Source organism: Geotrypetes seraphini, chromosome 1, assembly GCF_902459505.1.
Source record: "Geotrypetes seraphini chromosome 1, aGeoSer1.1, whole genome shotgun sequence".
In the NCBI taxonomy this organism is placed as follows: domain Eukaryota; kingdom Metazoa; phylum Chordata; class Amphibia; order Gymnophiona; family Dermophiidae; genus Geotrypetes; species Geotrypetes seraphini.
Window position 1 is genome coordinate 236,509,666 of NC_047084.1, and position 22,087 is coordinate 236,531,752.

The 22,087-nt window shown below is 45.5% G+C and overlaps 1 protein-coding gene across 4 annotated transcripts in view; it reads right to left on the bottom strand.

Annotated features, from left to right (window-relative positions):
- The window catches only part of TBC1D19 (TBC1 domain family member 19), a 318,950-nt gene that overhangs the window by 39,369 nt on the left and 257,494 nt on the right, over positions 1 to 22,087 (bottom strand). For all 4 annotated transcript variants that reach the window (XM_033947994.1, XM_033948011.1, XM_033947985.1 and 1 more), the window contains one exon: positions 10,359 to 10,468. In XM_033947994.1, the coding sequence (XP_033803885.1) occupies positions 10,359 to 10,468 (110 nt within the window). The remainder of the gene's footprint in view (positions 1 to 10,358; positions 10,469 to 22,087) is intronic.

The window sequence follows — 22,087 nt, forward strand, 5'->3', positions numbered from 1 at the left end:
CCAAAACCGGGGCGAGATCCTACACTGGTAGAATCCTATAGACCTATATCTCTTATTAATTGCTGGCCAAAATATTGGCTAATAGATTGGCCAAATTATAACCTGATTTGATTATTGAGCCTCAGGTGGGGTTTATAAGGGGTAGAACAGTGGTTAAAAATATTCGTTCAATCTTGTCTTTGGAGTGGGTTCATCATCAAAAAACACCTTCTTTGCTGATCAGTTTAGATGCAGAGAAGGCGTTTGATAGAGTTCGTTGGGATTTTCTCTTTGCTGTTTTGTCCACCTATGGTATTACAGGATATTTTCAAGTTGCTATTTGGACTTTGCATTCGGATCCATGGGCTAGGGCAGTGGTCAGCAAACCGTGGCTCTTTAACCACTTGAGTGCGGCTTGTGGCTCTGCTAGCTAGAGCAGGGGTTCCCAACCTGCTTCCCTTTTCCGTAAAGATAATGTGACCATACGTCTCGTTTTGAATGGGACCATCCTGTTCTTAGGCAGCCTGTCCCATTGTCCTGAAGCACAGCTTCGAGACGCTGAAATGTCCTGTTTTTTTAGTGCAGGGATGCCGATCGTCACATGATAGGGAGCAATGCAGGATGGGAAAGTCTGTGGCTATGGCGGCTGGTGTTGATTAAGCAACGATAGCGCTTTTGCGAGGTCGCTGAGCAGCGGCATTATGCCAGGTGAGTGGGGGTGCTATATGGAAGGTGTCCGGAAGGAGGACTGAGGCACACACATGGGAAGACCCGGTGGCATGGTGCAGTGCCTGCAGTTGGTGCAGGAGTTTCAGCAGCACGCCTTCGTGCCCTTGGGGGCTGTGTTGTGCAGTGACGAGGCAGAGAAGCTTGCTCACAAGAACCATCTCAGCTTTGGCGAGCTGATGAGGCCTTTCTGCCAGCTCAACTTGGAAGGTGTGTGTGGAAAGGGAGAGGGGAGAAGCATGGGGACACAGAAATACATGGGCTGGCGCGGCTCTTGCTTTGCCCCCATCCATCACACACCAAATGTGCTGCGGCTCAGGGCTTGTTGTCCTAGTCTTTCTTTATATCATTTTTCCATCTCCCCTTCTTTTCCGTTCCTCTTCGTTTCTTCCTACCAAACAGTGTAATGAAATTTCTTTCGCCCTTACGAAATCAGCGGCTCTGCCTTGGGAATCTCCTGTGAGGAGGGTCAAGAGCTGCTGTTGTTGAGGGTGACCTGTCATTCGTGTGCCAACAATCGCACGCAAATGTTACGGTACCATTTTGAGTGCTTATTTCAGTCCTGGGTTGGCTCTGGGGCACTGGCCCCTCCACCTCCCTCGTGGAAAAGTGCAGGCTGTGCCCCTTACACCCAAGTGCTCCCTGAGTAGCTGTGGCCCACTTCAGATTTGAAAAAACTTAGTAAATCGGGAAATAGAGGAAGCCCTGGAAAGAAGTTGCACTGTTAGCTTTGTTACACTGAACAGTGGTTAAGAGGATAAATAGTGTGCTTCTCTCTAGGAAACAACGAATACATCTGACAGACCCAGTGTGGAACATTGATATGGGGTAGAAGTGCACAACGTCTGTTCTCATTGCACACACCTGGCCTGTTGCTGCATCGGCAGCGGTGGCTTGGAGAAATCAGCATCAGCGGCTTGGGGGGCAGGGAGAGAGAAAGAAAGAAATGAAAGAAAGAAAGAAAGGATGCACAGTCAGAAGAAAGTGCAACCAGAGACTCATGAAATCACCAGACAACAAAGGTAGGAAAAATTATTTTATTTTCAATTTAGTGATCAAAATGTGTCCGTTTTGAGAATTTATATCTGCTGTCTATATTTTGCACCATGGCCCCCTTTTACTAAACCGCAATAGTGGTTTTTAGCGCAAGGAGCCTATGAGCGTCGAGAGCAGCGCACGGCATTCAGCGCAGCTCCCTGCGCTAAAAACCGCTATCGCGGTTTAGTAAAAAGGGAGGGGGTATATTTGTCTATTTTTGTATAGTTGTTACTGAGGTGACACTGCCTAAAGTCTTCTGCCTTGACCTCTTTGAAAACCCACGGAATATAAATGATAATTAACATTTTCTCTGTGTACAGTGTGCTTTGTGTTTTTTAAAATTTTATTGTTGGTAGATCATTTTGACTTGGTCATTTTAAAAGTAGCTCGCAAACCCAAAAAGTGTAGGTACCCCTGAGCTAGAAAATGACACGTCACCGATCGGGCATCTCCCTCCCTCCCCCTTACCTTCATGGCAATTTTCTTTTTCTTTTGACTTCCAGCTGCTCGAGCCGGCTTTCATCAAGTTGCGTGTGGCTGCAGAAACTTCTCCTCTGACGCAACCGGAAACAGGAAGTTGCATCAGAGGAGAAGTTTTGGCAGCCACACATAACTTGATGAAAGCCGGCTCGGCAGCTGTAAGACAAAAAAAATAAAGAAAATTGCCACGAAGGTAAGGGGGAGGAAGGGGAGCTGCTGAAAGACATCTAGTAATCCTTGCAGGCTTGACTGTGCCGGGAATTATTTTTGTAAAATCATGTTTTGTTATGTGACTGGCATTATTTAGACTTTAATTTCTATGAATGAATAGAATGAAAATGATATAAAATTGCTTGATTGATTTTATGCGCGTGAGTTAAAGGGAAGTGGAGAGAGAGTGGACTGAGGACACTGAAGGGAAATGGGGAAGAGAGTGGGGAGAAGACACTGATTTATAAAATGACAATTGTACAGAATATTGTTTCTTTTTATACTTTAATATGTTCAGTATAAAACTATTTGAGGCTTGTGTGGATGGGAGCAGATGGTTTGCAGGGACAGGGACCGAGCTCACGGGGACGAAGACAAATTTTTTCCTTGTGTCATTCTCTAGGTTCTGTATACAACCACAAAAAACAGGGAGGAATGGAGTGAGGTATAGTACAAAAATTCAAAAATATCACTCCAAAACAAAAGCACCACACAAGCCAAGAAAGCTAGCTTATTACTTAAGCGAAAGAAAAGCCTCAGACAAACGGAGAGGTGTACCCACACTCTTCCACCAAAGTATCATAGGCAAAAAACTTTCGCACAAGTTTAAAATGAGCAGGTGGGAGCAAAAAATAGCTGAGAATGATTAATGGTAAAAACCATTGAACACAAACAGGCCAGCCCGACGATCATTTCGTGGCCGGTAACCACTGCTTCAGGGCCTTAGCGCCAAATCCAGGCTATCCTATAACACAAAACACAAACCCAAAAGGGAAATGAAAATGCTCACCTGCTGAAAGTTGAAAAAGAGCAAAAGCTCATTCAACTACTTACAATACACAGGTCCTAACTGCTGCTTTCAACCACAACTTTCAAAGCATTGTTGTGGAGCTTATAACCATGTTCAGCCCTGTCAGGAGAAAAATCACGTGGCAGGTCAGCTGAACACGAACCAGCCAATCCGGGCAGACCATGTCAGTTCATTCACAAAACAGAATGATTGAAGTCACTTGAGCTAGAGACAGCTGATACACAAAAATGAGCATACTAGAGAAATACTGCAGACAAGATAAAACTAAAATGATGGCATGATTAACTGTAGAAATGCTGACAAGATTCAGTAAAAATAGAACCAATCGATGCTTGTATTTAATCCATGGGGCTGCACAGCCTGGAGCTGAAAAATCCAAAATTGCTCCCTGTGCTGGAGTTGAAGTCTTCCATTGCCGTCCCTAGCATGAATAGGAATCTGATCAAGTACCAAACAGAGTAGTTGAAAAAAATCATGCTTGTGAATATCACAATGTTGAACCATCGGAGCTGAGGCTAGTCCTCTCTTTAGAGCACTTCTGTGTTCATTTAAGCGTAGTCTCAGAGGACATGAAGTTTGTCCCACATAAATAAGTCTGCAGGGGCAAACAATACAGTAGATCAAATGATTAGATTCACAAGAGGTATGAACCTTAAGTTGGTAGCATTTCCCATCACCAGGATTAACGAACTCACTGCAGCTAAGCATGATATCACAATTGCTGCATCTCCCACAGGGACCATGTGACCCCACCGCTCCTGAGTTTCTTATGTTGGACTGAGAATTTGTTTCAAGTTCTGAGTTCTCTTGTAAGCAAACCTAAGTGCGTACTGAAAGAAGGCAGGTAACATTCTCACCAAAGACCAATGCTTCTGAATGTTTCTTATTTGATGCACCTTGGTAGTATAATTGAGTACACGCGTGATGGTATTGTGCTCAACCTTGTGGATGGAATCCAAAAGCAGATAATCCCGATTGGCATACAATGCTCGTTTATATGCTTTACGTATGACTGATTTGGGATATCCCCTGTCCAAAAAGCGTTTAGACAGTATCTTAGACTGTACAATGAATTCATCCCATGAGGAACAGATTCTCTTGTACCGGAGGAACTGAGAAAAAGGCAAACTCTGTTTAAGGTGAGGGGGGTGAAAACTTTCATAATGTAATGTGGTGTTTCTGTCAGTTGGCTTGCGATGAACAGATGTAAAAAGAATATTTTGATCCCTCATAATTTCCACATCTAAAAATGTGATGTGTGTGGTACTGCATTGTACAGAGAATTTTATCTTGGGGTGGCAGTTGTTAAGTCAGTCAACAAAAGAAAGCAAAGAAACATGGTCGCCCATCCAAAAGAAAAAGATATCATCAATGTACCGCATCCATTTCAAAATTAAATGAAACTGAGGGAACTGATGAAGCCAATGATCTTCAAAGTCTGACATAAAAAGATTCGCCACGGACGGAGCCATAGTGGCCCCATGGCAACACCAGAAGTTTGGCTAAGTCAACCAGAAAATCAGTGGGTATTCGTGTAGGAGAGGGACGTTGGTTCAAAAATTTAGAAATCACCGTCAGAGCCTCCTCCTGAGAAATGACAGTATATAGAGAGTGAACGTCTAGCGCAGGGGTAGGGAACTCCAGACCTCGAGAGCTGTATTCCAGTCGGGTTTTCAGGATTTCCCCAATGAATATGCATTGAAAGCAGTGCATGCAAATAGATCTCATGCATATTCATTGGGGAAATCCTGAAAACCCGACTGGAATATGGCTCTCGAGGACCGGAGTTCCCTAACCCTGATCTAGTATAAACATCCAAACTTCAGAAGGGTCAGTGAACGAAATGTTAGTAATCTTGCATAGAAAATCTGTGGTATCCTTAACATAAGAAAATGTTTGCTTCACAAAAGGCTGTAAAAAACAGTCCACAAAATCTGACAAGGGTTTGAGTAAAGACTCCATCCCCGACACAATCGGTCTTCCCAGGGGATGGTCCAATCTTTTGTGTATTTTGGGGAGAGTATATAGTATTGGGCACTTGGGACTTGTAACATGCATTCAGAAGGTGTAAGATATTTTTTCTCCAGGCCCTGTTGAATCAACTCTGAGATTCTGGTTTGAAGACCAGCAGTCGGGTCACTGTCCAAATGCACATAGTCCCCCGGAGCATTTAATTGATTCAAAATCTCCTCATTGTAATCAGATATCGCCTGGACCACAATGGCCCCTCTATCTGCGGACCGGATCACCACATCTGTGTTCCTTTGTAAATCCTGTAAAGCTGTCATTTCGTCTGTGGTCATATTGAAAACCTGGCGATTCTTGCCATGCTCAATCTTGTCCAGATCACTCAAAATCAATTCCTTAAATGCCACAAGAAGGGGATCCATGGGCACTGGAGGTATCCATGTGGATTTAGCCCTAACAATGGGGACCTCGACAGAAAGATCCCCGGTGGGCTCTTTTTTATCAAAAAAGAAATTCTTTAAACTAAACTAAGCCTTAGGTTTATATACCGCATCTTCTCCACTGAAGTGGAGCTCGACACGGTTTATAGAGTTTAAAAAATATGGGAAGAGAGAAGAGAAAGAGTTTACAAAGCATAAAAAGAGGGGATGTAATCAGGAGAAGAGATTATTATATGCTAGAGAAAAGCCAGGTTTTCAGTTTAAATATAAAGTTCGCATAAATCGTTCAATCTCAGTGCGAACAATAAACTTGCCATTTTAACAAACGATAATCCTTTTGCCAAAACAGAGATTTCACTCATAGTCAATGTGTGGGAGGATAAATTGACCGGAATCAACCGGAGTGTGAGGTTGAGTCTGAAGATGGTCTAGGGTCGCGCAGTGCTTGTGCCTCTCCCTCTTTGTCCCCCTCGCCTTTGACCTCTGCCCCTTCCACGCTGGGCTAAAAAAGCCCCCTGTGTCTCGTCTCCAGATGTATGTGAACTTCCTGAGGAGACAGAAGTATCTGAAAAGGCCACTCTTTTTTGTTGCTGTGCACTCCCAGTACTGTTTGTCGTGTTGTTAATAGTAGATTCCTATCTCCAAGTATAGACCTGCTGGGCCTTATAGTCCTCCTCATCTCGTGAGAACTTCTTAAGTTTACTCCTCTGGATATCCACTTGGAATTGCTGTAATTTTTTTTTATATCCTGAAGTTGTGCATATAAAGCCTCAATACCTAACTCTTCCTGTAATGTTTTTTCACTAGACTCAATTTCTGAGTTAATAGTCAATATTTCCTGATTGGTACGTTGAATGATAAGGACCATCAGGTCCAATGAACATTTGTTCAATATCTGAAACCACTTTGTGGTAAAGTCACTGTCATCACTAAACAACCGGGGTTCAAGCATAACACGCAGCCCCCGTGGAATATACTCTTGTTTGCAATATTCTCTGAGAGTTGCCCCGTGCAAATCAGCCTTAATTAAATGTTTGTGTATGGACAGCAGGGTGTCCTTAGGTGTATTAACCTCTTGGTATTGTGTTAATGAAATGCTCTTGAGTGAATCAGACACAACATCTGCTGAAAAACTGAGCCCTGATTGCCAAGACTGGCTGGCCATAACCTCAAAAAATCTGTATACAACCACAAAAAACAGGGAGGAATGGAGTGAGGTATAGTACAAAAATTCAAAAATATCACTCCAAAACAAAAGCACCATACAAGCCAAAAAAGCTAACTTATTACTTAAGCGAAAGAAAAGCCTCAGACAAACGGAGAGATGTACCCACACTCTTCCACCAAAGCATCATAGGCAAAAAACTTTCGCACAAGTTTAGTTAGCAGGTGAAAGCAAAAAATAGCCGAGAGTGATTAATGGTAAAAGCCACTGAACACAAACAGGCCAGGCCAACGATGGTTTTGTGGCCGGTAACCACTGCTTCAGGGCCTTAGTGCCAAATCCAGGCTATCCTATAACACAAAACACAAACCCAAAAGGGAAATGAAAATGCTCACCTGCTGAAAGTTGAAAAAGAGCAAAAGTTCATTCAAGGCCTTCTCTAGGTTCTGCCATGAATCGATTTCAACTACGTGCGGGTGAGTGGGGTGTCATTAAATACGTGTTTTCTCATATTTATATTTTAATGTAAAAAATATTTTTTTGTCAATAAATAAGATTATTATTATTATGATATCTAGTTTTATTGAATGTTAGTAGCTAGTTTAAAATGATTCCTAAAAACATGGTTCTTGAAAAAAATTTGGCTCTCAAAAGAAATCTTAATTGTTGTACTGCTGATCTTTGGCTCTTTTGACTAATGAGTTTGCCTACTACTGGGCTAAGGTATGTGTTAATGGGGGTCAGTTGGAATTTTTTTCTGTTGGTCAAGGGACGTGACAAAGATGTCCCTTGTCTCCATTGCTTTTTATCTTAACTCTAGATCCGTTGATTCATGATGTACTCTCTAATCCAGAAATCAATGGGGTGGATATCGGGACCTCTTCCTTTAAAATAGCTGCATTTGCGGATGATATACTTGTTCATTTAACTAACCCCTGGTTATCGTTAATCCCATTATTAGAGAGTTTCACTGAAAATGGAGATTTCTCTGGGTTTAAACTAAACATGGATAAGTTGGAAGCTTTAGCAACGAATGAAACCTTACGTGGACAGTGGGGTTCAGAATTTCTATTACGATAGGTAGAGGGTCAATTCAAATACCTGGGTATACGATTACTGGTTGATCCTCGATTATTATACAAAGCTAATATACCTGCTTTACTAGCCTACACAAAACAACAATTATTTAAGTAGCAGACGTTACCTTTATCTTTTGGTGGTCATATGGCTTTATTTAAAATGATCATCTTTCCTAAATGGTTATATACTTTTCAGATGCTTCCCTTTGGTGTTCATGAATGAAGACTGGTGGAAATTAAGGACAATTCTTATGAAATTTTGTTGGGCAGGGAAGAAACTAAAATTATCTTTTGATACTTTATTGGGATCAGGGAAGCTAGGTGGATTGGGACTTCCTCATCTTCGTATTTATGGATGGGCATGTTTATTATGACATATTAGGGATTGAGGATGATTTATTTACTCCACTATCTTATCAATAGGTTTTTTTTTCAACCCTTTCAGTTATTATACTTGCTTCATGCTCATAGATCACGACTACCAGTTCATTTGCGAGGTAATTCCATTTTAAGTCCTTTGAGGGTGGTTTGGGATAGGTTACTGAAACTTTGGTCATTCAATCCTCGTGTAACTGACTTTTTATCTATTCAGGGTAATGGAGATTTTGTCCCTGGTATGACTTCCAAGATCTTTCGTAGTTGGGCGATGACGGGTGTACATTGTATTGCTCAAATCTTGAATAGGGAAAGGAAAATTGAGAGTTTTCCTGACTTATCTCTCACAGTGGGAGGTGGACCAGGGGCTTTATATGGTTATATGCAATTGGCACATTATGTGAGTCATTTACGGAGGTTGGGTCTTTCCTCTGGAGTTTGTGACAAGCTTCTTGTTTTTTTTAATCAGTGTGAAGATCTTCATATTTTGTGATGTCAGAGGAGGGGCAGGACCACGGCAAAGAGAAGACAACGCCGAAGACATATGGCAGCTTGCAAAGATCACTAGCACCAGCGATATTATGCAGGCTGCTGAAATTAGGTAAATTGATGCTGGGAGGCCAGGGGGAACACGCAGGCCTTCTGGGGGGGGGGTGCAGTCCTTCGGGGGGGGGGAAGGCCTTCAGGGGTGGAGTGTAGGACTTCAGGGAGGGATATGCAGGCCTTCAGGGGTGGGGTGTAGGCCTTCAGGGGGGGTGCAGGCCTTCAGGGGGGACAGGCAGGCCTTCAGGGGTGGAGTGTAGGCCTTCAGGGGGAACAGGCTGGCCTTCAGGGGTGTAGGTCTTCACCAGGGACAGGCAGACCTTCAGGGGTGGGGTGTAGGCCTTCAGGGGAAGGGGCCCTGGTGTAGAAGTACATGGAGGGAGGGGAGTTCAAAGAGACATGCATATGCCGAACTTTGGGGGGGGGGGGAAGAAATAATAGGTCTAAAAACAGAGGGAGAAAGATGGTGGACAATGGGGTTTAGGGATGAAAGGAACAGAAAGGGAGAGATGGTGGACCCTGGAGTGGTGGGGAAGAAGGGAGAGATGCTGGATGAAAGGGTAGTTGAGTAAAGGTGGATCTATGGATGGAGATGAAAAAAAGGAAAGATGCCAGACCTCCAGGGGAGGGAAGGGAAATGGAATGGGAGGACAGAGATAGAAGATTGATAGTTAGCACGGAGAAAGAAGGAGACCCTGGCAAGCAAGTTATCAGAAGACAACCAGAGCCTGGGACCGACAAGATTTGAATAATGACCAGACAACATAAGTTAGAAAAAATAATTTTATTTTCTGTTTTGTGATTACAATATGTCAGATTTGAAACGTGTATCCTGTCAGATCTGGTGTTAGACCGCAAACATGAGCTAGGATTGAACAGAGAGAAGAAAAGTCTTTTTTGTTTGTTTATTTTGTTTACACCATGGCGCCAGTGTGGTTAGGAGAAGGCAAAGAGTGTGAAGAGGCTATAAAAGGGGTGAAGAGGCTATAAAATAAACCCGCCAGGATGTTTTAAAAAAAACTCCCAATTGGGCAGGAAAATCGAATTGAAAAATCGATTCAATAGGCTGAATCGAATCGAATCAAAATTTTTTCCCCTGAATCGGGCAGCACTAGTACCTAGTGTGCATCTTTTTCTCCCTTCGCATCTCAGTTAAAATTCCCCTATTAAGACCAGGGGGTTGCTACTTATGCAGGTGGTTCATTTCAGACAATAGGGGGGGATAGGATATATTAAACTTAAAAACTTTGAAGGATGTATAGTATGGCTTTACTTAATATGATTGTTTTTGTTAATATTGTATACTTTGATATTCTTTGGATGTATACTTTCTTCCTTCAATAAAAAACAGTTTTAATATAAAAAGAGGGTTGTGTTGATAGTCTTTCTTTAACCACAGAGCAAAAGAAATAGGGAAAGGGAATGGAACTTGTATACTGCCTTTTTGTGGTTATATGTTCAAAGAAGTTTACATATATACAGGTAGAGAACAATCATTGTATCACTTCATGCAACTAAAAAATGTAATAGCCTCATAAACTTACAGAGGGATGAGAAGAAATGGAATGTAGTCTGAAGAAAAAGCGTACATACATCTCACGGAACACTTGATAGAGTTTCGAAGGTTCATGGTATAGATAACAAAGTGGAGCAACTGAAAGAGCAAAAAAAAAAAGGAAAATGATTCAGTGCTTATATAAACTGCCAATAGAGTTCAGTAAAAATTGCATTCAACAATGTAAGATCGATTTAAAATTTTTAAAAAAATTATTAAATCTTTAAATAAATGAATACAAATTTCTGAGTTCAGAAGGCTAGAAAAAAATGGCACTAATCAGTGTAGCAGTCAGAAATAAATGCTGACAACACTAAGCAATCAACCAACATACTATCATTGCTGCAAGAAAGCCTTCTTCATAAAAGTGATCAACAATGTCAAAAACTCACCCAAAGAACTTTTCAGATAGTCTGCAAGTTCTTTGATTCTGTTCCATCACTACCCTTTCCCATAAAAATTAGATATAAGTATTTTCCTTGAGCAGCTGGGACCAGGTTTGCTGCTCGCCGCAACCAGGCAGGCCATATCTGCCAAATCTGAAGTTGAGTCCTGTATGCAGAAGAAACTCTCGGGGAAATTCTATACAGTCCGCCTAAAGTTAGGCACCTACATCAGTACACCTAGCCGACATAGGCACCTATCTCATATGCTGAACAACCGCTATAACTGTATTGCTACTGATATAACATTGACTGATGTACCATATCACGACACAAGATGACTGGAATTGTACTATTTGCTGTTATCATGTAACCTTGACTATCTATTTGTAACCTGCCCTGAACTTTGCTTAGGAGGATTTGGCGAGATATAAACCCACAAACATAACAAACTTACACCCCCCCCCCCTTTTTACTAAACCACGATAGCGGTTATTAGCACCTAGGGAGCCGCACTGCTCCCGACGTTCATAGAGTTCCTATGAGCGTCGAGAGTTGCGCAGATGATAGATGCTACTGGAACATTGACATAGGGTACTGGTCAATGGAGATCTCTCTGAGGAAAGGGATGTTAACCAGTGGTATGACTCAATGTTCTGTTCTTTTTAACATTTTTAAAAGCGATATTGCTGAAGGGCTCTCAGGTAAGATTTGCTTCTTTGCGGATGATACCAAAATCTGCAATAAAGTAGACACCCCGGATGGTGTGAATAACATGAATAAAGACCTAGCGAAGCTTGAGGAATGGTCTGAAAATGGCAGCTACGCTGTAAAGCACAGTTACTTACCGTAACAGGTGTTATCCAGGGACAGCAGGCAGATATTCTTAACATATGGGTGACGTTACGGACACTTTTAACTAGAAAGTTCTAGTTGGCCACACCGCGCATGCGCGGGTGCCTTCCCGCTCGACAGAGGAGAGCGTGGTCCCCAGTTAAGATAAGCCAGCTAAGAAGCCAACCCGGGGAGGTGGGTGGGTCATAAGAATATCTGCCTGCTGTCCCTGGATAACACCTGTTACGGTAAGTAACTGTGCTTTATCCCAGGACAAGCAGGCAGCATATTCTTAATGTATGGGTGACCTCCAAGCTAACAGAGAGGGAGGAGGGATGGTTGGCCATTAGGAAAATAGATTTTGTAACACAGATTGGCCGAAGTGCCCATCCCGTCTGGAGAAGGCATCCAGACAGTAGTGAGTAGTGAATGTGTGAACTGAGGACCAAGTGGCAGCTTTGCAGATCTCCTCGATGGGCGTGGAGCGGAGGAAAGCCACAGAAGCAGCCATAGCTCTGACCCTGTGGGCCATGACAGCACCTTCCAGTGAGAGACCGGCCCGAGCATAACAGAACGCAATGCAGGCAGCAAGCCAGGTGGAAAGCGTTCGTTTAGAGACAGGACGACCTAAACGGTTAGGGTCGAAGGACAGAAAAAGCTGAGGTGACGTGCAGTGAGCTCTGGTACGGTCAAGGTAGTATGCCAGGGCACGTTTACAGTCCAGCGTGTGTAACGTCTGTTCCCCAGGATGAGAGTGGGGTTTAGGGAAAAAGACAGGCAATACAATGGACTGGTTGAGGTGGAAGTCCGAGACCACCTTGGGAAGAAATTTAGGATGGGTACGCAGAACCACCTTGTCATGGTGAAAAACCCTGAAAGGTGGGTCAGCAACCAGTGCATGCAGCTCACTAACCCTCCTGGCAGAGGTGATGGCAATGAGGAAAAGCACCTTCCATGTCAGAAATTTGAGTGAAGTTGGGGCAAGAGGCTCAAATGGAGGTTTCATGAGGGCTGAGAGGACCACATTCAGGTCCCAGACGACTGGAGGAGGCTTCAGCGGTGGTTTGACATTGAAGAGGCCTCTCATGAACCGGGAAACCAGGGGATGAGCCGTGAGAGGTTTTCCGAGGACAGGCTCATGAAACGCAGTGATGGCACTGAGGTGGACTCTGATTGAGGTAGACTTGAGGCCAGCGTCGGAGAGAGAAAGCAAATAGTCCAGTACAGTTTCCACCGCCAATGAGGTGGGATTGTGATGATGAAGTAGACACCAAGAGGAGAACCGGGTCCACTTCTGATGGTAACATTGGAGGGTGGCCGATTTCCTGGAGGCATCCAAAATACGATGGACAGGCTGAGACAGATTCTCTGGAGAGGTCAGCCCGAGAGAAACCAAGCTGTCAGGTGGAACGAGGACAGATTGGGATGTAGTAGAGACTGATGCTGCTGTGTAAGTAGAGTAGGAAATACAGGAAGAGGAATGGGCTCCCTGGAGCTGAGCTGGAGCAGGAGGGAGAACCAGTGTTGGCGAGGCCACCGAGGAGCGATGAGAATCATGGTGGCTCTGTCCCTGCGGAGTTTGAATAGTGTCCGCAACATTAGAGGCAGTGGAGGAAAGGCACAGAGGAACCGATCTGTCCAGTCGAGCAGGAATGCATCCGGGGTCAGACGATGAGGAGAGTAGAGTCTGGAGCAGAACTGGGGCAGCTGATGGTTGTGAGGAGCTGCAAAGAGGTCCACCTGAAGAGTGCCCCAGAGAGCAAAGATGGAGTGGAGTGTGGGAGGATCCAAGGTCCACTCGTGAGGTTGAAGGATGCGGCTGAGGTTGTCGGCCAGGGAGTTCTGTTCGCCCTGGATATAGACGGCCTTGAGGAAGAGACTGCGGGCCGTGGCCCAGGTCCAGATGCGGATGGCCTCCTGACAAAGGAGGGGAGATCCGGTGCCGCCTTGCTTGTTTATGTAGTACATGGCGACTTGGTTGTCTGTGCACAGGAGAAGAACCTGAGGATAGAGAAGGTGCTGGAAGGCCTTGAGAGCATAGAACATGGCCCTGAGTTCCAGGAAATTGATGTGATGTTGATGCTCCTGAGGGGTCCAGAGTCCCTGGGTGCAAAGATCTCCCATGTGAGCTCCCCATGCATAGGGGGAGGCATCTGTGGTTATGATCATGGAGTGAGGGGGTAGATGAAAGAGTAGACCCCTGGAAAGATTTGAGGAGTTCAACCACCATTGAAGAGATTGCTGAAGAGACGATGTCACAGAGATGGGATGAGAAAGAGGATCCGTGGTTTGTGACCATTGGTTGGCTAGAGTCCATTGAGGTGTCCTGAGGTGGAGTCGTGCCAGAGGAAGCACATGGACTGTCGAGGCCATGTGGCCCAGGAGGACCATCATTTGCCGAGCCGGAATAGAGCGACAAAGGAGCACCTGACGGCAGAGATGGAGCAGGGTTCGTTGGCGGTCTGAGGGGAGAAACGCCCTCATCAGAGTGGTGTCGAGGACGGCACCAATGAACTGAAGTCGCTGTGTGGGGAGGAGATGTGACTTGGGGTAGTTGATCTCGAACCCCAGGAGATGGAGGAAAGAGATGGTGTGTTGAGTGGCTTGTAGCACAAGCGGAGACGTAGGAGCTTTCACCAACCAATCGTCCAAGTATGGGAACACCTGGAGGTTGTGAGACCTGAGGAAGGCTGCCACCACAATAAGGCACTTGGTGAACACCCTGGGCGATGATGCGAGGCCAAAGGGTAGCACTTTGTACTGATAGTGGTGGTGCTGTACCTGAAATCGGAGGTAGCGACGTGAAGTCAGATGGATTGGAATGTGAGTGTAGGCCTCTTTGAGGTCTAGGGAACATAGCCAGTCGTGATGAGAGAGAAGAGGGTAAAGCGTGGCAAGGGAGAGCATCCTGAATTTTTCCTTGACCAGACACTTGTTGAGGTTCCGAAGATCGAGGATGGGACGGAGGTCTCCTGTCTTCTTGGGAACCAGGAAGTAGCGGGAGTAGAATCCCTGACCCCTTTGGTCTGGGGGTACCTCTTTCGATGGCATTGAGAAGAAGAAGAGATTGGACCTCCCTCAGGAGGAGGGGGGATTGAGAGGAGTGAGAAACAGACTCTATGGGAGGATTGTCTGGTGGAAGAGTCTGGAAGTTGAGAGAGCAGCCGTGGCGAATGATGTTGAGGACCCACAGGTCTGATGTAATGACCTCCCAACGGTTGAGGAAGAGTTGAAGGCGGCCTCCTATCGGCTGAGGAAGAGGCAATGATGGCGGGAGACTGGCTATGCCCTGGAGAAAAGAGTCAAAAGGGCTGAGATGGTTTCGACTGTGGGAGAGGCTTGGCAGGTTGGTGAGACTGTAAACGTGCCTGAGTTTGGTGCTGCTGACGAGGCCGGCGAGGCTGTTGTTGCTGAGGCGGGTTGAGAGGTCTGGCCTAGAACCTGCGTTGGTAGGAAGACTGCTGTTTGTAGGGGCGAGCAGGTGGAGTCTTCTTTTTAGGTTTGATTAGGGTATCCCACCTGGTCTCGTGTGCTGATAGTTTCTGGGTAGTTGAGTCCAGGGTCTCCCCGAATAGTTCATCACCAAGACAAGGTGCGTTAGCCAGGCGGTCTTGGTGATTAATGTTGAGGTCAGAAACTCTCAGCCAGGCCAAGCACCTCATGGCAACAGCCATGGCAGATGCTCGAGAGGTCAGCTCAACAGAGTCATAAATGGATCGCACCATAAATTTCCGGAGTTGGAGCAAACTGGAGATTTGTTGTTGGAAAACCGGGATCTTACGCTCAGGGATGTACTTTTGTAAGGAGGAGAGTTGTTGCACCAAATGCTTCATATAGAAGGAGAAGTGGAAGGTGTAATTATTAGCCCTGTTGGCAAGCATGGAATTCTGATAAAGGCGCTTGCCAAATTTATCCATTGTTCTGCCCTCTCTGCCAGGAGGGGTGGAGGCATAAACACTGGAGCCCTGGGTTTTCTTCAAGGTGGACTCCACTAGAAGGGATTCATGGGGTAGTTGAGGTTTGTCGAACCCCGGGATAGGAATGACCCTGTATAAACTATCCAGTTTTCGAGGGGCACCCGGTACCGTGAGAGGATTTTCCCAGTTTTTGTAAAAAGTTTCCCATAAGATGTCATGGACGGGTAACTTTAAAAATTCTTTGGGAGGTTGTTCGAAGTCCAGGGCTTCCAGGAAAGCCTGGGACTTCTTAGAGTCGGATTCCAAAGGGATCGACAGAGCCGCCGACATTTCCCTGAGAAATTTTGTGAATGAGGACTGTTCAGGTTTGGAACTGGTATCGACCATCGATGGTTCCTCGTCCGTTGAAGAAGCCTCATCATCGGTACCAGGTGGGGATTCTTCCCATAAGTCCGGGTCCCTGACGTCGGTGTGCGCAGGACGGGATGGTGGTGCGGGCGGCTCAGTGTGGCGAGTCTTAGAGAGAGATTTGCCAGAGCGCATCGAGACGGTACCGGGGGAGGAAGATCGATGCCGGTCCTGGACTCGGGGGGACTGGTGTCGGTCTCGATGTCGGGGAGGGTCGGCATCAGAGCGTGTTTGTACTGGAGGATTAAGTGGTTCAGCCGCGAGTACCGGCATGGAGGTGTTCAACGGTACCGATGGTGTCGATACCGGCGGTATGGTGCGAGGCTCGGGCCGGTCTGGTACCGGAAGGAGTGGGGCCAAAATTGCGGGCAACAAGTGTTGGAGTTGCTGTTGCAGTTGCTCTTGCAATTGGCTTTGGAGTATGGCCGCAATGCGGTCGTCCAGAGGGGGCACCGGTACCGCTTTTTTCTTTGTCGGTACCATAGGTGCCGCTCCATGCCCCGGCGATGAGGATGCCGATGACGAGGCACTCACCGAAATCGGGGCGGAGCATTTGCGGGGTCGGCGTGATGCCGGGAGGACCGGCGTCGCTGGTGTGGCAGGAGGGCGCTCAAGGGAAGTGGAAGGCTTCTTAGCCGGCTTACCTGGTGCCAGCGACCCCGAGGAAGGATCAGGCGTCGTCGAAGTAGTCGGTGCCGACTTTTGCGGCGCCGTTGAAGGCGCGGCCAATTCCATGGCAGATCCGGTACCGAAAAGGATATTCTGTTGGATCTGTCTATTTTTCAAAGTACGTTTTTTAAGAGTAGCACAGCGGGTGCAGGTGTCAGCCCGATGCTCTGGACCCAGGCACTGTAGGCACCAATTGTGCGGGTCAGTGAGAGATATCGGGCGTGCACACCGCTGGCACTTCTTAAAGCCTGGCTGAGGGGGCATGAAGGGGAACACGGCCTCTGCAAAATCAAAACCGGAGGCCTGTATGGTGGCAACAGGCACCGCCAGGGCCGGCCCGAAAAATAAATAAAAAACAAAGTTGTTTTTTTTTTTTTTTGCAAGTTAGAACGAAAAACGAAATCCGAAGGAAAAAGAACAAAAAAAAGGAAGAAAATAGCGCGAGCGGGAAGGCAAAAACAGAGATTTCACAGCCGTTGAAAGCACATGCGTCTTCTTCGCTCCGCGGAAACGAAGAAACTGGGGACCACGCTCTCCTCCGTCGAGCGGGAAGGCACCCACGCATGCGCGGTGCGGCCAACTAGAACTTTCTAGTTAAAAGTGTCCGTACCGGGGCTCCGTCGGTGACGTCACCCATACGTTAAGAATATGCTGCCTGCTTGTCCTGGGATAATGCTAAGAAATGCAACATCATGCATTTGGGCTGCAAAAATCCAAAGGAACAGTACAGTTTAGGGCAGGAGTGCACACACTTTTTTGGCTTGCGAGCTACTTTTAAAATGACCAAGTCAAAATGATCTACCAACAATAAAATTTTAAAAAACACAAAGCACACAATATGTAGAGAAAATGTTAATTATCATTTATATTCTGGGATTTTTTTCAAAGAGGTCAAGGCAGATGACTTTAAAATATGCAATGTCACCGCAGTAACAACTATCCAAAAATAGACAAATATACCCCCTTTCCTTTTACTAAACCACAATAGCGGTTTCTAGCATAGTGAGCTGTGCTGAATGCCCCATGCTGCTCCCGACGCTAAGGCTCCCTGCGCTAAAAAACGCTATCGTGGTTTAGTAAAAGCGGGCCATAGTGCAAAATATAGACAGCAGATATAAATTCGGACACATTTTGATCCCTAAATTTAAAATAAAAGCACTTTTCCTACCTTTGCTCTCAGGTGATTTCATGAGTTTCTGGTTGCACTTCCTTCTTCTAACTGTAAATCCAATATTTCTTTCTTTCTGCCTCCTGAATGCTTCCTCTCCTCCAGACCTCATTCCAACAGCTCTCTCTATCCCTCCATGAGTCTAACTTTTTCTTTTTCTCTCCCTGCCCCCCTTTCTTTCTCTCTCCCTGCCCCCCTTTCTTTCTGTCTTTCTCTCTCCCTGCCCCCAAGCCACCACCACCAATTTCTCCCTGCTTCCCTGATGCCAGGCCAGGCGCATACAAGCATCAGGCCCACAGGCCTTCCCCCCCTCCCCCAATGTGAATTCTGATGTTGGAGAGGAAGTTTTGGGCCAGCCAGGCAGTGACTGGCTGGCCCTAAACTTCCTCGCTGACGTCAGAATTGACATCAGGGGGGGAAGGTTGTGGGCCCGGCGCTTGAACACAGGGGAAGCAGGGAGAACAGAATGCAAAGGCAACATGAGTCTATCGCGGAGCCTGGGATGGACTCCACGATCGACTTACGTTGCCTTTGCAATCTACTGGTTGATCGCGATCGACCTTTTGGGCACCCCTGATTTAGGGGGTGAAGAATTTATGTGCACGACAGAAGAGCAAGACTTGAGTGTGATGGTATGTGATGATCTTAAGATGGCCAAAAATCATTCCAAGCAGGCAAATGGAACAAATGTTTAACCAACTTTATCTCAAATGCACTTTCTTATCAAACTTTCAGGAAGTCAATCAAAACTTCTCTTTGACAAATTTCTCTGACCCCACTCCCGTCTTGATGTACTTTTAGACCACTTCTAGATAAATTTGAACAATCTTAACATACTAATGTATCTTAATACACTAATGTAACCTTAAAAAGCTTCCTGATAGTCTCTTCCTCTAAACCACTTTGAACTGTTTGTGGTATAGCGGTATTTAAAATTAAAGTTATTATTAGGGTGCATAGGAAGAGGTATGGCCAGCAGGAAAAAAGAGGTGTTGATGTCACTGTATAAGACTCTGGTGAGAATTCATTTAGAATATTGTGTACAATTCTGGAGACCATACCTTCAAAAAGATATAAAAAGGATGGAGTCATTTTCACCTTATAAGCCTCCGGGAATTGTCAACCGGGGCCGAATCTGGATGTTTTAGCAGCAACCTGGGCGGAGGACTTGCAATACTCACTGACAGCAAACCAGGTGCAACGAGTGCTGAAAAACATCAAGAAGGTGTCCTCAAATGTTCTGCATTGGGAATTATAATTGAAGATTGTTATGAGGCTCTACATCTCACCTGAGCGCGCATCACGGATGGGAATCACTCTACATCATAATTGTCCTAAGTGTGCTCGGGCTCATGCTTCTTTGGGACATATGCTATGGACTTGCCCCCGCATTCAACAGTTTTGGCATTGCCTTGGCCTCTATACAACTTCCCTCTGGGGCCGGAGGTGGTCTCCAACACCAAGAGTGTTATTTGGATATTATACAATAAACAACGCCAAAACCGAAATGGATGACGGCCTTTGTGCCAAGGGTGTTGCTGATGGGCAAGAAAGCTATTTTGACTAACTGGTTGTCCCAGGACCCGCCCTCTTACAGTCAATGGAGATCTTTGATGATTGTACATGCAACTTTGGAGTGGAGACAAGTGGGTGATCTTGAGAGGGGCCTGGGTCGTCGCTTTTGTCAGATTTGGGAGCATTTTGGATGGACCTTACGTTCCATGCTCGTGGTAGATTATTGAATTTGTGACGAGGACTTCTTGCCATCAGATGTGTTACTGGACTTTGACTTAATAGCCATGGGGGGAGGGGGGCTGGGGACTGCTTTGTGCTCATGTAAGAGACTCTGATTTGGCCATTTGTATGTCTGTTCTAGCACTTTATTGAAACCTTTAATAAAAATACTTACACATACATTTTTGATTGATAACCGCTGCTATAAAAAAAAAAAAAAAGGATGGAGTCAGTCCAGAGGAAGGCTACTAAAATGTATGTGGTCTTCGTCAAAGGTGTATGGGGACAGACTTAAAGATATCAATGCTTTGGAGGAAAGGCGGGAGAGGGGAGATATGATAGAAACATTTAAATACCTACGTGGCATAAATGCGAATGAGTCGAGTCTCTTTCAATTGAAAGGAAGCTCTGGAATGAGAGCGCATAGGATGAAGTTAAGAGGTGATAGGCTCAGGAATAATCTAAGGAAATACTTTTTTACAGAAAGGGTGGTAGATGCGTGGAACAGTCTCCTGGAAGAAGTGGTGGAAACGTGCGCAGCAAGCGGGATTGGGGAAAGAGCAAAGGGGGGCAGTGACAAGGGGAGGAAGGGCACCACCACCCCGGGCGCCTCTCAGCCACGCTATGCCACTGCACGTGGGATCTCTTAGAGAAAGGAAGAGATAATGGTTACTGCGGATGGGCAGACTAGATGGGCCATTTGGCCTTTATCTGCTTTCTTGTTTCTAATGACCATCCTATGCAGTGAACATGTACTGTATACATGCCTAATAATCAAACATATGATAAACATACCAATGCTAGTGTATAAACAAAAATCTACATAACCACATTTTACAATAAAATTTAAATAATATGATACTAAAATGTAAGATTAAAATCAATCAAAGTTCTTTAGAAAAAATGACTTCAGATTTTTTTTGAAATTGATTCAAAGAACTCTCAACAATAAGGTCTCAGTAAGTGAGTTCCATAATCTTGGGTCTCTGATAGAGTTACATCCAGTGAGGGAATTAGCAGTTAAGAACATAATGTATGCACTGGTTAATTCTGAACAAAGAATTTCCAACTAGAGGTAAGCCAAGAGGATGTCCTCAGGCAGATAGACAGACTAAAGAGCGACAAATCGCCAGGTCCGGATGGCATTCACCCAAGGGTACTCAAGGAACTAAGGAACGAAATAGCAGAGCCACTTCGCCAAATATGTAACCTATCCTTAAAAACTGGAGAGATCCCGGAGGACTGGAAAATAGCAAATGTCACACCCATCTTCAAGAAGGGTTCAAGGGGGGACCCTGGAAACTACAGGCCGGTGAGCTTGACCTCGGTCCCGGGAAAGATGATGGAAGCACTGATTAAGGACAACATCTGTGAACACATAGAAAACAATGGACAGCTAAAATCGAGTCAGCACGGCTTCTGCAAGGGTAGGTCATGCCTCACAAACTTATTGTACTTCTTTGAGGGGGTAAACAGCCAGGTGGATAAAGGGGAATCCATTGACATCATTTACCTTGACTTCCAAAAAGCCTTCGACAAGGTACCGCACGAACGACTGCTTAAAAAGCTGTGGAAACATGGGGTGCAAGGAGAGGTCCACCGATGGATCAAAAACTGGCTGGCAGGTAGGAAACAGAGGGTTGGAGTAAAGGGCCATTACTCAGACTGGCAATGGGTCACGAGCGGAGTTCCGCAGGGGTCGGTGCTGGGACCGCTCCTGTTCAATATATTTATTAATGACCTGGAGGCGGGAACAAAATGTGAGGTTATTAAATTTGCGGATGACACCAAACTCTACAGCAGGGTTGAAACCATGGAAGACTGCGAAGATCTGCAAAGGGACCTAACGACACTAGAAGAATGGGCCAAAAAGTGGCAAATGAGCTTTAACGTAGGGAAATGCAAGGTCATGCATGTAGGGAAAAAGAACCCAATGTTCAGCTACAAAATGGGGGGATCACTGCTAGGAGTAAGCAACCTTGAAAGAGACCTGAGAGTGATGGTAGACACAACTTTGAAGGCGTCGGCACAGTGCGCCACAGCCTCAAGAAAAGCAAACAAATGTTGGGTATCATTAAGAAGGGTATCACGACCAGGACGAAGGAGGTCATCCTGCCACTGTATCGTGCAATGGTGCACCCGCCTCTGGAATACTGTGTCCAGTACTGGTCGCCGTACCTCAAGAAGGACATGGCGATACTTGAGGGAGTCCAGAGAAGAGCAACTAAACTGATAAAGGGTATGGAAAACCTCTCATATACTGACAGACTGAAAAAGCTGGGGCTGTTCTCCCTGGAAAAGCGGAGACTTAGAGGAGACATGATAGAAACCTTCAAGATCCTGAAGGGTATAGAAAAGGTAGACAGGGACAGATTTTTCAGATTATGGGGAACCACAAGTACAAGGGGGCACTCGGAGAAATTAAAAGGGGACAAGTTTAGAACAAATGCCAGAAAGTTCTTTTTCACCCAGAGGGTGGTGGATACATGGAACGCGCTTCCGGAGGCTGTGATAGGCCGGAGCACGTTACAAGGCTTCAAAGAAGGTTTGGATAGGTTCCTAGAGGATAAAGGAATTGAGGGGTACAGATAGGAGTAGAGGTAGG